Source organism: Octopus bimaculoides, chromosome 6, assembly GCF_046866305.1.
Source record: "Octopus bimaculoides isolate indiv1 chromosome 6, ASM4686630v1, whole genome shotgun sequence".
Lineage (NCBI taxonomy): Eukaryota > Metazoa > Mollusca > Cephalopoda > Octopoda > Octopodidae > Octopus > Octopus bimaculoides.
In genome coordinates this window covers 34,477,042-34,493,597 of record NC_142933.1, presented here as the reverse complement: position 1 = coordinate 34,493,597, position 16,556 = coordinate 34,477,042, and the positions used below count along the sequence as shown (strand labels likewise).

Genomic DNA, 16,556 nt, shown 5'->3' with positions numbered 1-16,556 from the left:
TTGTGTTCAAATCCTATCAGAGCCAATTTTTTCTTTCTGCATACACGTAATTTCATTCAAAAGCAAACCATTCTTGAAAGGTCTTAGGGTTGTTCACTATAGATCAATGTTTGTCAGTTTTCATATATTCATTGTACATATGCATACAAGATTTTGCATTCTCTTACTCCCTCCCTCTTTCTCCCTCACAAACACACACACATACACACACACACACAAGATTAGTGTTGAGCATATATTAAAAGGCTCTTCATCATAAATTCTTATGTACTGTACAAATGTACAATACATAAGTATAATTAACACAGATGTACACATACACATGTGCACAACACACACACACACACACACACACACACACATGCACCTAAAATCTTTTAACTTCTCTGGTTTCCATATTGTTCAGAAGAGTCAACTTCAGAAGCAAATAAATTGAAATAGTTGTAGGAAAGGAGAAATGAGATAATTACATCTGTCACATTTCTTCTCACCTATTATGGCTATGGCCTTGTGTCCTATCTTGCTAAATTAATTTTATTTTTTTCATTCCTTTCCCCACAAGTCTTGAAAACAATGGAAAGTCTTTGTGGAATATTTACGTCAAGAAAATATTAGATAATTATTATTTTTTTTAAGATTCTTTCTTTTGTGTGTTTATGTTAATATTTTTTGTGTGTGTATGAGTGACAGCATGGGAGAGAGAAAGAAAAAGATTGTTGGTGTTTGCATCCAAATATGTGTGTGTGTGTGGGGGGGGGGACAGGGTACATTAAGAAGATAATTTGTCTGTGTAACTGTATGTACACATATACAACAAATGAAGTGTTTATTAAATTTTCAGTCACCCAAGCCTGAACTGGTAGCAAAGAAATTTTTACAATCGCTTCATTTTGATTCACTGTGCCTGAAAGAGAGAAGGAAGTAAGAGAGAGAGAGTAACAAGAAGAAAAAAAAGAGTCACAAAATCAAAAGAGAGATGAATATTACAATATAGTCCAAGTTTTCTTCTTGATCTTGCTTAAAGTTCCATGACCAAGAATTATCTTTGTGTGTGTGTGTGTACATGCATTAAATATATTCACAGATATGTATGTATGCAAAAGAAAAATGTGTGTGTGCATGCATGTGTGTATATTGGGTTGAATGGGACTTCAAGTTTTACCTGTAACAGTTTATTCAACCAGTCTGAGTGAATAAACAACTGGAGGCAAAACTTGAAATCACCTTACCTCAGCCCAATATCTATTATAAATTTGATTCTATTAAAAGTATTGAATCCTTTTATAAAGACTTTATTTATGAATGTGTATGCATGTATACATATATATATATATATATATATATATATATATATATATATATATATATATATATATATATATATATGTATGTATGTATAGATAGATAGATAGATAGATAGATAAACAGATAGGTAGTAATAATAAAGGTTAATCATATGAAACAAAAGAATTGTTCTTTATTACCAATATACTTCTCTGTAAACTACCCAAAACTTTTTATTCCTATGTATGTGCGTACGTACATTTGTTCGTTTGTTTGTTCATTCATCATTATCATTTTAATATCCACTTTTCTATGTGTGTATGGATTAGACAAAATTCATTGAGGCAGATTTTTCTATGGCCAGATGCCCTTCCCGTTGTTGGTCTTTACATGTTTCCAAAGAAGGTGATATTACTCTATGCCCAAACAAGTTTTTACAGAAGAATGGAAATGAATGACACCACTTGTATGAACATGGCATTCATTTACAATTATTGTGCAATGTGAAAACAGAGAGGAACTAAAACATATACACCCATGCATACGTATGTGTATGTATATATAGGTTTCTTTCAGTTTCCTTCTACTAAATCTACTCACAAGGCTTTGTTTGATTCAAGGCTGTAATAGAAGACACTTGCTAAGGTGCCATGCCATTTAATGGGATTGAACTTGAAACCACATAGTTGAGAAGCAAACTATTTAACCACAGAGGCACACCTGTGCCTGTATATGCTCACACATGCACAACACACATCTATGTATTTCTTGTATTAACATTACATGATAGTTCTAAACAAGTGTAACCATCATATTAGTGATGTCTTTTGTTTCAAATCTTCTGTGTGAACATGTTCAGCTATGGGGGAGTATTGCTTAGTTTGGAAATAGGTTAGGATAGACAACAGGTAGGACATCTAGCCATAGAAAATCTGTTTCAACAAATTCTGTTTGCCATTTGCCAGCATGGAAAAGTGGACATTAAAGTGATGAGGAGGATGAGACTTATATATTCCCCAAAATATTTAAATACTTGATCATTTCAACAATTTTCTGTTGAAATGTTGTGGGGGTTTAAACAAGTGTAGGCAGTAACAAGTCTGCATGGTAGCTGTAACTTTGGTCTTATCCTGTATATAATGTAGCCCCCTGCCACACACACACACACACATACTAGACAGATAGAGAGATTAGCTCAGAAATTTATCACTCAGTTAAGAGAAGTAGTAAACATTTTCCAAAATGGTTTCATAAAAGACCTATATATGTGTATATATATATATATATATTGGTCATCTGATAATACTTTGGATTATGTCACAAATGTTTCTCTTGAAGATATTATCTAACTAATCAATGAAACTTTTAGTAACAACATTGCCAGCCATGGACAGTATGTGAATCATATACTTCACTCTTTGCCTTGAAATTTCTTGGCTTGTCCCATCTTATGTACATTAAATAGTGTGTGTGTAAGTGTACACACACACACACACACACACACACACACACACACACACACACACACACATAAATATGTGCACACACATATATATGTATTGCTCACACTAATTTAAATTTATTTGCATTGACCAAAGTTCATTTACTAAAAATATATAAAGACAAACATAAGATAAAGAGAGAGAGAGAGAGAGAGAGATTCAGTGTGAGAGAAATCACTCAGAAATACTTCAGAAAACTCACAATTTCCATTTTTCTTTTTACTTTCTCTTTTTCCCAAAACAAAATCTTTGAAAAGAAAATTTTTTAATGAATTTAATTACCTTTTTTTTAAATTTTATCCCTCAAAAAGTTGGGAGCAAATGGAAAAAAATCCTTCAACTTTTTTACATTCATTCCTTGAAGAAGACTCTCCTAAACAGTATGGTTATTATTATTATTATTAAATTTTTTTTTCTATTATTGTTTAGATGATAGGCTGTTGCTCATTACCTCATTGATTTTTCTCTTCCTTGCCCCTCTTAGATTATATATTCTTACATCTCTTTACTTTGGCACCTTAAACTATTCTTCATTTCTAACATTTCAGTGGAACCACTCCCTAAAACAGAAACCCCAATGGAAGTAGAACCACCCCAGTTACAGCCAATGCCTGTTGGTCACAATATAAGTAAGTGCAATTTTGTTGCGTTATTGTTACTATTGTCTGTTATGTGTTTGTCAGCATGTTTTTAAATCATTCACCAGGCACCTATTATTATTTTAAGGATATTTTTTTCCTGTTTTTGATCCTCACATTCCAGTTATCTCTGTTACATGATTTTATATTTAGATAATTTCTGAAATTCTTTTAGTTGAGACTGATACTTTGATTAAACTGGACTTCCTCTTCTTCTGGTTGTTGATAATAATGTCTGACTGACTTGAACAATCTGTGTGGATTGGCATATCATCAAGTAATGGATGCTTTATCCAGTCTCTTAGACCTATTCTGGTGTTTGTTTATCCACCTCTTTTCTGGTGATATTTCATAATGCTGGCATAATTTCTAGTGTATAAACGCCCTCAACTCTGTCTTGCTTATATATATATATGTGTGCATGTGTATGTACATATGTGTGTATTCTTAGCTAAGACAAGACAGCCACATATCATTATTATTATTATTGTTATTATTATTACTACTACTACTACTACTACTACTACTACTACTACTACCAAAAAGGTGGAAAGCTCTGAGAATTGTTAGAACATTGGAAAAAAATATCTTCCATTCTAAGGTCAACTTCAGCTTTTGCTTTTCATTCTTTTGCAATTGATAAAATAAAATACCAGTCAAGTACTAGAGTCAATGGAATTGACTAACCCCTTCTCCTTAAGAATTGCTGGCCTTGTGCCAAAATCAGAAACAGTTATTATCAATACTCTCAGTCTGAGTGCCACTTTATTCTCTTACTGCTCAAACTCTCTTTAATCAATGTTGTTTTTAACCAACTGGCATGTCTGTCATTGTTTTGTTATAGAACTAACCAAGAAAAATGAAAAATAATTTTTTCCCTTTGCTTGTTCTTTAACTCTTCAGCATTCAGATTACTCTGTCAAATGTAATGCTTATTTATTCACATTGTTTTTGAATTAATCATGCATTATCTTGTAACTTCAAGATTTCAATGATATGATTGCTTATTTTATATAATGACATTAGGATATGTGTGAGAGGCCAGATTTGGTCAGTTTCAACACAAAACAGGTAGAATATTTTGGCCAGAAATAGCCAGTTTAAATGCTAAAGGGTTAAGTGGGTGTATTTTGTTTTAAGATAATTCAAAATTCTTTCTTTAACAAGAAATAATATAAAAAAAGAAAAATAACTGCAGTCATAGCTACAGATGAGAGATTAGCAAATGCAGATGGTAACCACAAAGGTGAGTGCCTTATGGTAGAAAGCTAGCTAGAAGAGATGGAGTTTGCCATCAAACTACATGATGACATCTGAGATTCGCAATTGCTCAGTAGTGAAACGGCTGCAATGTCTAACATTACCAATAATTCCAAATATCATACTACCAACATGACTACTACTAACACCAGCTATAATGTAGGGAATATTTTTGTCCCTCACAGTGGCGAGCAGCATGCAAGAACAGCTACCGACAGTAATAACAATACTAACAACTATGGTACCAACATAGAAAACTTTTGCTATCCCTGCCAACAAGAACACCACTACTAGCACTGCTACTATTAAGACATACCAGCTATAAAGATAATGACAATAATACTCAAAACACTCAAAAATGAAATAGTGAGCTTGTCTGGTGACATAGCAGAAGGGTCTCAAGAGAAATTCCTTCAGAAATCATGTCACAGATGACCAGGCAGATTTCTATGTACAGGCGTATGATAGAGAAGAGCAGGTAGGGAGAAAAGCAAAGTAAAAGAAGTTCCTAGGTGCATCTGGGCTGATGTGAATTTCTTCACTCATGTCATAAATAGGAAATTCCTCTCAGAAGTGCCGGCCAAGAAGCACTCTACTGCCCCATGTAGGAATATACCCTTATCCCAACTTGTATGGACCAGTGAGTCATGAAGGTAATAGTAAAGTAGGTATATACCAGCAGAAAAGAACACTGTCAGCTAAAGCCAAAATAAGGCAAGTTCTGCAATGTTGCTCACACTACATAATCAATAGCAACAGTGGTCAGGATTCCAAAGAGGATTATTTGTAGCACTGAGAAATAAACAGTACAGGAGTCCACCTCACAACAAAGATACAAACCACACACAGAAACTAATAAACACTGGCATCAACCAATGTCTACCTTTCTCCAACTTTTCATCAAATGATGAGGAAACAGGATCATGCTAAACTATTATCATGTAGACAATTACAAACATGAAAAACAACAAAGATATACACATAGAAGTATAGGATGTCAAAGTACCTAATCAAGACATCCACCCAAGGATTTCTAGTAAAATCAGCACTTGAGAATGTTTAAATAAATCACAGACAAAAGAATTTTGAGGGGACTTTCAAGATCCCACTGCTAAGAAGCTTGGATTACCTATTCATACTGAACCTTCTGTTGTAAGTCTGTGATCCTGGACATAAACTACAGAAAAGGTGGTCCTTCTATTTAGTGGCTTATTTATGCCTGATTCAGTCAGAATGTCCAAATTTTACCAGACATCTAAAAACCTTCTTGAGAACATGTTGCTCATCAGAGTCAGTGGAAACAGGAATGATGTCTTAGAAGCTTGCTGGGATTGTATGGGAGCACTTAATAGCAAGTGGTGTGTAGAAGTCTTACAACTTTGCTTAAGTAGTTCTTACTCTCTGTCAGATATCAACAAGATTTTCTGAATCAGCTAATGCAGATATAGACTCAATCAGTGCTCAAGTATTACTAGCTTGTGGAATTACATTGAACAGCTATTGTGTTTTGGATGGATCTAGAATAAGCCAAGTCTAATGTGAAGATTAGCCTACATACCTTGCTTTCTCACAGAAGGGCAGACATCTTTCCTTTCTTGTCTGGTAGTGTGGTGGTAGATATTAAAAGATCTGAAGGGAAACACTTCCCTCACTTGGAATGAAACCTGAGGGTAGAAAGAAAAATGCTACCATCCAATAAATTTGCAAAAAGTTGGGTGAAGGTGATGAACATGATATGAATGAATGAACTCTCAGTATATGCTTGTAAGCCAAGACAGAAGCTGAGAGAGAGAGTGAGAGAGTACATATCTTGGTTGTCAGAGTAATCCAGGATATATAACATTTGTCCATTGGCCCCAGGTGGGTATCCCCGTATTGGGACGTTTTCTTACATATTTATATCGTGTTTTCATGGCTGTTTCTCTCATGATCATTTCTATTAACTAGCTTTCATTTTTCTTGTAATCTGTGATGTCACCTCATCTATCATCCTCATGGAAAAATTTTAAATCTTCATCATTATTATTATTATTATTATTATTATTATTATTATTATTATTATTATTATTATTATTATTTTTATTATTATTATTATTATTAGTAGTAGTAGTAGTAGTATTATTATTATTGTTGTTGTTGTTTGTATTATTATTTTTTCTGTATGAGAAAATCAATCAATCAATAATCACTACTTAAATAATTTAATCAACCACTTTAAACTAAGAAGATTAGAGCAACTAAGTAATAATTTTGCCTCAGGAAGCAGTAATAAAGTTTTGATGGAACAAAATGTGTTTACTATTACACTGTTTTGTCTATTCTGCAGTAATCAGCAAAACATTCAATCTATGGACTACCTACTCTCATTACTACATTGCATATCATACAACCAACTCTACATTGCAGATCTTATAAATTATATAACATCAATGTTTAATGTAGAAAAAAATAAACAGAATGTTCATACTTTACCTAGTACTCATTCTCCAAAGAAAAGCCCAAATTCTGATATTTTCTTAGAAAATTTAGAGTCCTTTAAAAAACATTTTAAAATTCAAACTTATTTCCTGAAAATGTAAGTTGCTGCTCAAAATATTAGAATTTTCATCTCAGCTGCTTGCATTAATCTAAAAAATTTTATTAAGCTAACTTTTATTGCTGCATTAACATGACTAATCTCTTTAGATTTTTGTGCTACATTTGGAAGAATAATATTTTCAATTTTAATGGTTTGATTACCATATGTATCCTTGAGTTGTACTAACCAGCACTACTGAATCAAAGTTTTGAAATCAAAACCTTGTGTGTTTGTGTTCATAATAGCTTAACCTTACTTAAAAGTGTCTTGTAAAAAATTACATATTATTCTGTAGTAGGGTAACATAAATGTGTAGTTCATACAACTGTAGAGAGGCTCTGTGTGAGCTGTGGTTGATTTTTTTATACTATCTGAAGGTTTTTTTTTATTGTGATTCCATCTTTTGTATTGCAGCTGACGTTTTGCGGTTGCTGCAACAGAACTCTCAGACATCTGGATTACAAGTTCCACCTGAACTGATATTGTCAAATCTGTTCCCTTCAGCCAATGGTGTAGTGCCAGTACCATCCAGTTTTCCAGATCAAGAATCCACTACTGACACAAAGTGTGCTTTCCCTTCATCCTTTCATGAACAGAGCCATCCATCTGAAAATTTTCCTTCCCAACTTGATTCCTCTAGCCATTTTCATTCACAGACTTCTCTTCAAAACTCCCCAGTCCAGTCCCCCCAGCAGATTCATTCAAATATTTCGTTCCAGTCCACTAATCTTCCCCAGTCATCATCAGATCACAATTTCCAGACCACCAGTCAGCTCCAGCCATCAGCTGATGCCTTTTTGTCTTCTACGCGCATGGCATCTGACCAGTTACTGTCATCTTCATCGATGGGTGCCACAGCAATGGAGATGCACACTAGTGAGGACTTCCAGAACCAGGCACAGCAACTACAACAGACAACAGCCACCTCACATCAACAACTGAACAATTCTTCAACTGATTATCAGTCTGCAGCAGAGATGGTTGAATCTTCATCTGTTAAAGCCACGCCCATGTTAACAAACAGTTCTACACCCCAGTTTCAATCACAATCACTCTATCATGAAGCTGCTACTGCATTACTACAACAACAACAGCAACAACAACAACAACAACAACAACAACAACAACAACAGCAGCAGCAACAACAGCTACAACAGCAACAACAGCAGCTTCATCAACAACAACAGCTTCATCAGCATCAACAACAACAACAGTTGCAACAACAACAACAACAACAACAAATACAGCAACAGCTGCAACAGCAACAACAACAGCAACAACAACAACAACAACAACAACAACAGCAGCAACAACAACAACAGCAGCAGCAGCAACAACAGCAACCACAACAGCAGCAACCACAACAGCAACAAACACTCCACAATAGTCCATCATTAAGTCAACCTAATAGTCATATTCAGTTTAATCCTGCTCAACAGTCCAACCCACCTCTTCATCATGTGAGCAATGTGTCTGACATGTTACCAATTCAGGTGTCACCTCCAGACCAATTCCACACTCCCTTAAAACTGTCTTTGCCAAATTCAATTTCAAAACTTGACAATCCGCAACTCAATGCACCCCCATCTGTCCAGTGTTCAGCGAATGCACAGACATTATTACAGTCATATTTTCAGCCATCATCAGACTCTCACACAAATCAGCTACAGACAGAATCAGCACCATTGACACAATTGACATCTTGTGAGTAACAAACTTCTTACTGTTATTTTATTACGTAACTGCAGAAATTTAAAAAAGAAAGAAATTACTGTTCTTTAGCCCCAAGTCAACTCTGATCAAATGGAATTACGATCAAAAGCGCTCCAACCTGTGGCCATCACATATTCTTTTGTGTTCTAGGATCACATCAGTATGTCCTGTTTTTTTTTAAAGAATCAAAGGCATGGCGCAGGAGTGGCTGTGTGGTAAGTAGTTTGCTTACCAACCACATGGTTCCGGGTTCAGTCCTACTGCATGGCACCTTGGGCAAGTGTCTTCTACTATAGCCTCGGGTCAACCAAAGCCTTGTAAGTGGATTTAGTAGACAGAAACTGAAAGAAGCCCGTCGTATATATGTATGTGTGTGTATATATATATATATATATATATATATATATATATATATATATTTATATGTCTGTGTTTGTCCCCCCACCATTGCTTGACAACCGATGCTGTTGTGTTTACATCCCCGTAACTTAGCGGTTCAGCAAAAAGAGACCGATAGAATAAGTACTAGGCTTACAAAGAATAAGTCCTGGGGTCGATTTTCTCAACTAAAGGTGGTGCACAAGCATGGCCGCAGTCAAATGACTGAAACAAGTAAAAGAGTAAAAAGAGTATGGTTTGATGAGTAGAAAGAGGAATAAAGAACAGTTACACTCTTTATACCTCCTTCTAACTGGCAATTTTTACGTTATCAAAGTATAGCAGTGAAAGTGATATGAAGGAATATGTGTGAAATCTAAGTAGTTTGTTAATAAACTGATGTGTAATTATTCTTTGAATAGGCCTGCAACCACTGATACATAAATTACTCATAATGTTCATGCCATTTATTTGTGATAGTGTAAGTAATGATACAAATGAATTAGAGGCTGAGAATTTATTATCAACACCATCATACCTTTCTTGGGATAAACTTACTTTGGCCATTAGGATATAATAGTGGAATCATCATCATATTTGTTCTTATTAGATCTTTCATAGTTGAACAAAATTTTCACCTGGTTGTGGATATCATTACATCATGTCTTTAACCCTTATCAACCCAATTTGCCCAAAACCAACTTCCGTCCTGTGTTACTCACTTCCCCAAGCTGCTGACAGCAAATTATTCATAATTTAAAATCTCATCTAAAATATAATTAAATAAATGTTAATGAGATTATTTTGATAAATCATATTGCAAATACTAGCTTAAATTCTTTTTCTTTTCTTTTTTCTTTTTTTAAAATTAAATAATTCTTTCCCTTTCTTTTCAAATTCTTTATAGAAATAATGTCATAGAAGGAAATGAAAATATTTTTTTCAATCCTTTCATGACTGAAACATTGTGTTGTAGAGCTACTTCATCCATGTCAGTAGGGGGTTAAAATTATGGGGATGATTATGATGATAAGAATGTTTTAATTACTTAAATCAATTGCTTTTAAAGATTATTTCATTCTGACTATTAACAATAGTTCAGAAATTCACTTCAAGACCCAGAAGCTCCTAGGTTTGATCCCACTGCATACCATCTTGAGCAAATGTGATTTTCTGTGGCCTCAAGTCAACCTGTACATTGTAAGTGAAATTATGTAGATGGAAACTGTATAGAAGCACATCGGGCAAAGAGTACCTCCAATTCAAAAGGTACTCCTTGTCATGTGCTGTATCACACTGATTCTGCTTGAGAATTACATTAAGGATGAACATGTCTTTGAAATGTTCAGCCATTTAGACGTCAATTCAGGAGAAGGTAGTTTTAGTTAACTGTAAAACTGAATTTCATCATTGAATGACAGAGATCCATCGCTACTATCACTTATCATACAAACCTGAGGTAGAACTTTGTGTTTGTACTTTACCCAGTGAACCAGACTTGCTTATTGGCATAAAAACAGTGACAGAAGCAAGATATGTGTTTATGACTATGTGGTCAAACGTCCAGTATCTTAATCTCATAGCTATTGTGTCATATGTTATCTCCATGTCATAACTGTTCTGTCAGCTTTCTTTGTAATGTTACAATTGCTCTGATTTTTTGTGCCTTAATTTGTAGTTCATTTTGTGTCTTTATTCAAATTCAAATTTTCTTTTTTCTTCATTTCTAGCTTTGACTGGTACATCTGGACCACAAATCATCATTGTTGGTAATCCACGCCCTGTTTCTGGGCGAAATAATGTCTTCAGTTTAGGAGGAAATTCTCAGCAACCAGCACCAAGTATTTTCATCATCCCATCATTATCAGCCAATAATGTTAGTGCTGTCTCTCAACAAGACAGTGATGGTGAGTATAATTTTTTCCTGGTTATTTAATCTCTTAGCTCTTCTTTATCTTCAGTAATGTCAACATATTTCCAAAGCTGTCACTGAATTCAAGGTAATCAAAAACAAATCTTTCAGTGACCAACTTCATAGAGTCTTAGACAGTTGGCCTGAAGTTTGGTAATTATTATTGTAACCACTATTTTGTTGTTTGTATCTTTGACCAAAGCAATTTTCAATAATCTATGTCATCACCGCAGTACAACTTTTTAAAAATTTATTTTAGGATACAGCAAGTTTTTAAATATATTTTCAACAGCAGTTATGATTACCTTGACTAAACATTTTTTTATGCACCTAAGAAGTTGTAGTGCACCTGAGCACTATACACAATAATTTCATTATTATTATTATTATACTAAAGAAAAATTAGTGTATAATATACACATAAGATATTTTTACTTTTGGGATCTTTTAGCCCATAATTAGTAGTGCATATTATATACAAGTATGTATTATACTCATATAAATAGGATAGATGGATCACTTCTTGGCCTTTTGGCTAAGATCAAAGTGCTACGAGAGCTTGAAGTAAATGAAACTTATTGGGAGAGGGAGACTGAGGAACATTTTGGACAAATTAATGAAGACAGATCAGAAACTGTTATAACTCACAACGGAAATGACAAAGACCACATTGACTGGTGGTATGGTGTGTGGGAGAAGACCCACTTGCTCACTCAGGCATGGCAAAACAGATATTATAATTTATGTTAGCTATATTTGTGTGTGTGTGTGTGTGTGTGTGTGTGTGTGTGTGTGTATACACACATGCATATGTCACTTGGCATATGTGTGTAACTGTATCTATAAGCATACTTGTCTGCCACAATCAAGCCTACATCAATAGCCTGTCATCCCTCATATCATTCACTCCTCCCATCACACATGTCCCTTTCATCCATGACTTTTGCTCTTGCTTCCTTCCCTCATACTTCTGTTAGTTATTTCTCAATCACTTTCTCTTCTTAGCAGCTGCATTCTATTATACTGTGAGTATAACTAAGGATTGCAGTGATATCTTCTCTTCTTTATGCCATGTAGTTAGAAATCAAATTTTTTAATCACACAATCATGGCTGTGCCTACACACACACACACACACACACACACACACACACACACACATACATGTAGCACAGGCATGGCTATATAGTTAAGAAGTCCCCTTTGGAACATATGGTTTAGGGTTTGCTACCATTATGTGGCAGTGTGTAGATCTCTACTATGGCCTCATGCTGACCAATGCTTTGTGAGTGAACTGGTAGAGGGAAAACTGTAAGAAGCCTATTATGTGTGTATATGTGCATATCAGTCTCATCATCAGCTTAATGTCTACTTTCCATGCTTGTCTGAATCAGACAAGATTCATTGAAGCAGAAATTTTGCAGCAAGATGCTCTAACTGTCACCAACCACTATCTGTTTCCAAGCAAAGTAATAGTTCCCATTGTCATCCAGACATGAGCAGCACAATGGCTGGACAGACTTCCTTGGAAGGTTGCAAATGAGCAACAACACTTGTGAAAATGACGTTTGTTTACAAGTAGTGCATGATATCTAGACAAAGAGAAACAAACATACATGCATACACACACACACTCACACTTATATATATATTCAAAGGACTTCTTTCAGTTTCCATCTACCAAGTCCACTCACAAAACTTTGGTCAGCCTAGTAAAAAAAAAATATGGAATTACATAATATCAACAATGATAACTAGCACTTGTCTTTAATAAATAACAGCCGATTAATTATTTACATATTTTCCTGACATTGTTTTTTTTTTTTTTTTTCTCATTATCCTTCTAGTGATGTCACTTCTTGAATCCTTTCTTCGAGGAAACAGTAACAACAACAATAGCAGCAACACCAACAGCAACAACAACAATACCAACAGTAACAACAGCAACAGAAATAATGCTAACAACAGTAACAACAGCAGCAGTAACAACAACAACAATCTTCAGTCCTAGCACAAAACAGCGATGAATGCATTTTCTACAATTTTGCAGAATGTAACGCCGACATTCTCACTGTTCTTGATTAACTCTATCTAACACTAATGTCGGTTGAGTGAGGGGCAGTTGTGCCCGAGGTGAGAGAATGCAGTTAGGGATTTCAATTAGCCGACTTGCATCTAATCCCCCTCTATTCCCCATTAAACCAGTATTCCTTGTCCTGTAAATAATGGAACTACCATAAATTGGTATGTTTCATTTTTTAAAAAAATTTTTTCTTTTAATCCTTGTAGGTGAACCTTGATTGGGGGAAGCAATATTTGGCTGTGAGTAAAATGTTCATAAAATTTTTAAAAAATGAAAAAAAATGCATAAAAATAAATGTAAAGACAATAACAGTGCTGTCAGCATTAACACCTCCACCAACACTATTATTACTACTACCATCACTATAACTATCAATGACATCTTCATCATTATCATCACCATCATTGTCGTCCTTGTCATCATCATCATCATCATCATCATCATCATCATCATCATCATCAATGTAACAGCATCTTAATCAACAGAAAATGAGTAAACAATACAGAAAATACAACATATGAAGAAAATAATATTATGGAGTATCACAAGGTGTATACATATGTATGTGTGGTACATGTATGTGTATGCATATGAATATGTATGTGCATATATATACATGTATGTATATATGTATGTGTATATGAATATACATGTGTGTGTGTGTGTGTGTGTGTGTGTGAATGTATATTTGTATATTTTCAGTGATTAGTACTCTAGTTGTTCATTTACCTGCACTGCTTATTCATTGAATTGTAATTGGCTGAGTATTCCTAGACACCTGAACCCTTAACATAATCCTGATAGAATCAACAACAATGCTGAACCTTTGAATTACTTATAGAGTCCAATTTGACAGTTTTTATCTCCCCAGTTTCACTTACAAGATGATAAAAACACATGCAAGACATCATACATAGAGATTGCACCTATGGCCTAATGATTGCCAAGCAAACTTCTTAGCCACATGGCTATGTCTGCATTCATATATATAAACAAACATTATTGTTATGGAATCCATAATGGTGGATATATGTGCTTGATCATAAGTTTAAGAAACTATTACATTATTATACACACTAATAATCACATACCAACGAAAACCAGTATGTTGGTCCAATAGTAAGACAAATTGAGACAATTCTTAAACTCTGATTCTGAGGTTGAGTCTTAGAGCAATTCCTAAAGACCCATAGAAGGATGAGAACTCAGCAGTACAAGCTAACAAGGCATTTTCTTTTTCTGTTCTTTCGAGTCTGAGAAAGACCACTCTGAAAATTTCTTGCTGACCAAGCTGCACATAGGATTTGTTTATAGCGATCAAATGTTTGTGCTGTACATAAGCTCGCTCCCTCCATCAAATCAACATTGCCTGTACAAGTGCATGGTGTGTTAAACATTAGATGTTGAAGTGATTGCAGAGCAATGTGAAGTGAAGTGTTTTGCTCAAGAACACAATGGACCGCTCAGTCTGGGAACTGAAACCATTAACTTGCAATCATGAGTGAAACACCCTAAATCGCTCGGCCATGCACCCTCACATTTTGTCTATTAACAAATTATTAACAGTGCTGATGCTTATAGTGATAAGTTGTTCCTAGTGTGTGGTACTTATTTGTGACTTAGTGTATTGGATTATTTTACAGTAATGTGTCTTGACCATGGATACTGCTTAGTGAAGCCAATATGTAAAATATCTGTCCTAACTTTGAGAGATTAATTTTTAATTTTTTTTTAAACTATCCACCACCACCTCCCTCAACCCTTCTTTGATAGTCACTAACAATTGCCATTAAGTGGCAAGTATCAGTCAAAGAAATTTTTGCATACAACATTCTGTACATTACCTCTTAACTTATTTACCTGTCTGTTTTATGGCTGTGTGTGTGCGTGTGTGTGTTTGTGTCCAAGCCAAAGTAGTATAGACAAAAATTGCTGTTACAGTTATATCGTTGTTGATGATGATGATTATGATGATAACACTATGTGTTTTTGTGTATGTTGATACAATACATATGTATATGCATTGTTTATAAATATACATTTGCTTATTTACAAATGTAATTATAAATACATATATATATTACTATATATGTTCATAATTGTATATATATATATATATATATATATATATATATATATATATATATACACACACACACACACACACACACACACACCCACATTCATGCATACTTAATTGCATGCATGTGCATTTATGCATATACACGTATGTATGTATGTGTGTGTGTGTGTGTGTATACATATATATGTATATAATTATGTTCACATACAACATTGAAACATAGACATGTGTTACACACATTCATATATACACATAAATATAGACAAAAATAAAAATGATGGAAAAAAAAAATACACAAAAATGGTGCTAATGTATACACTGTCACCATTAGAAACACATTTTGCCTGGTTCTCATCTCATTTCTCTTATATTGTTATCTTTCTTCATCTTCTCTTCATTCAAACCCTCCTTATGTTTTATTGTTTTAATAAACTTATTCAGTTTCATCTAAAATTCACTTTTTTTCAACATCTGATCCTTTTTTTTTTCAGCTTCTTTTCTCTTTGTATCTAAAAGCTTTTGTGAGCAATTTCAAAAGGCATGTATGTATGTGTTTATGTGTGTTTCATACTATATTGTGTACAATCATGGATGTATGTAGAGCTTATCCGTACATACAGTTGTTTGTGTATATGCATTATTGCATGTATACAATTGTGTGTGTGTGTGTACTGCTGTATGAGTGTGTATATCTGTATGAATATGTTCAGATGCATGTATATGTATACTGCTGTGCATTGGAATTAATATAGTCACAGGTATAAAGCCTTGTGGCCGAGCTAGAAATCAGTACAGTCATATGTGTATCGACATAGATTCATCTTTCATATTCCTTTCTATCTCTTTCTCCTTATTACACTTTCTTTCTTTTATTTTCTTTGTATGTATGTGTCTGCAGATGTATGTGTATATTTAACTTAAAGTGTGTGCATGTATGTATAATATATGCTTGTGTGTATGTATGTATATATACATATATATGTATGTATGCATGTATGTAGGTATGTATGTATGTATGTATATTTAAGAATTTGCTTTGACTGGTCCAACTCTATTGTGCATAACTCCTGCCTATATTTTTCAAATCAACCAATTTACATATTTGGACTACGTTTGAAACTTCATT

The 16,556-nt window shown here is 34.2% G+C and overlaps 1 protein-coding gene across 4 annotated transcripts in view; it reads left to right on the top strand.

Annotated features, from left to right (window-relative positions):
• LOC106876878 (uncharacterized) overlaps positions 1–15,112 on the top strand; it is a 239,926-nt gene extending 224,814 nt beyond the window's left edge. For all 4 annotated transcript variants that reach the window (XM_089353736.1, XM_089353737.1, XM_014925617.3 and 1 more), the window contains 4 exons: positions 3,335–3,415; positions 7,677–8,966; positions 11,084–11,260; positions 13,112–15,112. In XM_089353736.1, coding sequence (XP_089209862.1) covers positions 3,335–3,415; positions 7,677–8,966; positions 11,084–11,260; positions 13,112–13,275 — 1,712 coding nt within the window. In that variant the 3' untranslated portion in view covers positions 13,276–15,112. The remainder of the gene's footprint in view (positions 1–3,334; positions 3,416–7,676; positions 8,967–11,083; positions 11,261–13,111) is intronic.
• Positions 15,113–16,556: the final 1,444 nt, after the last annotated feature.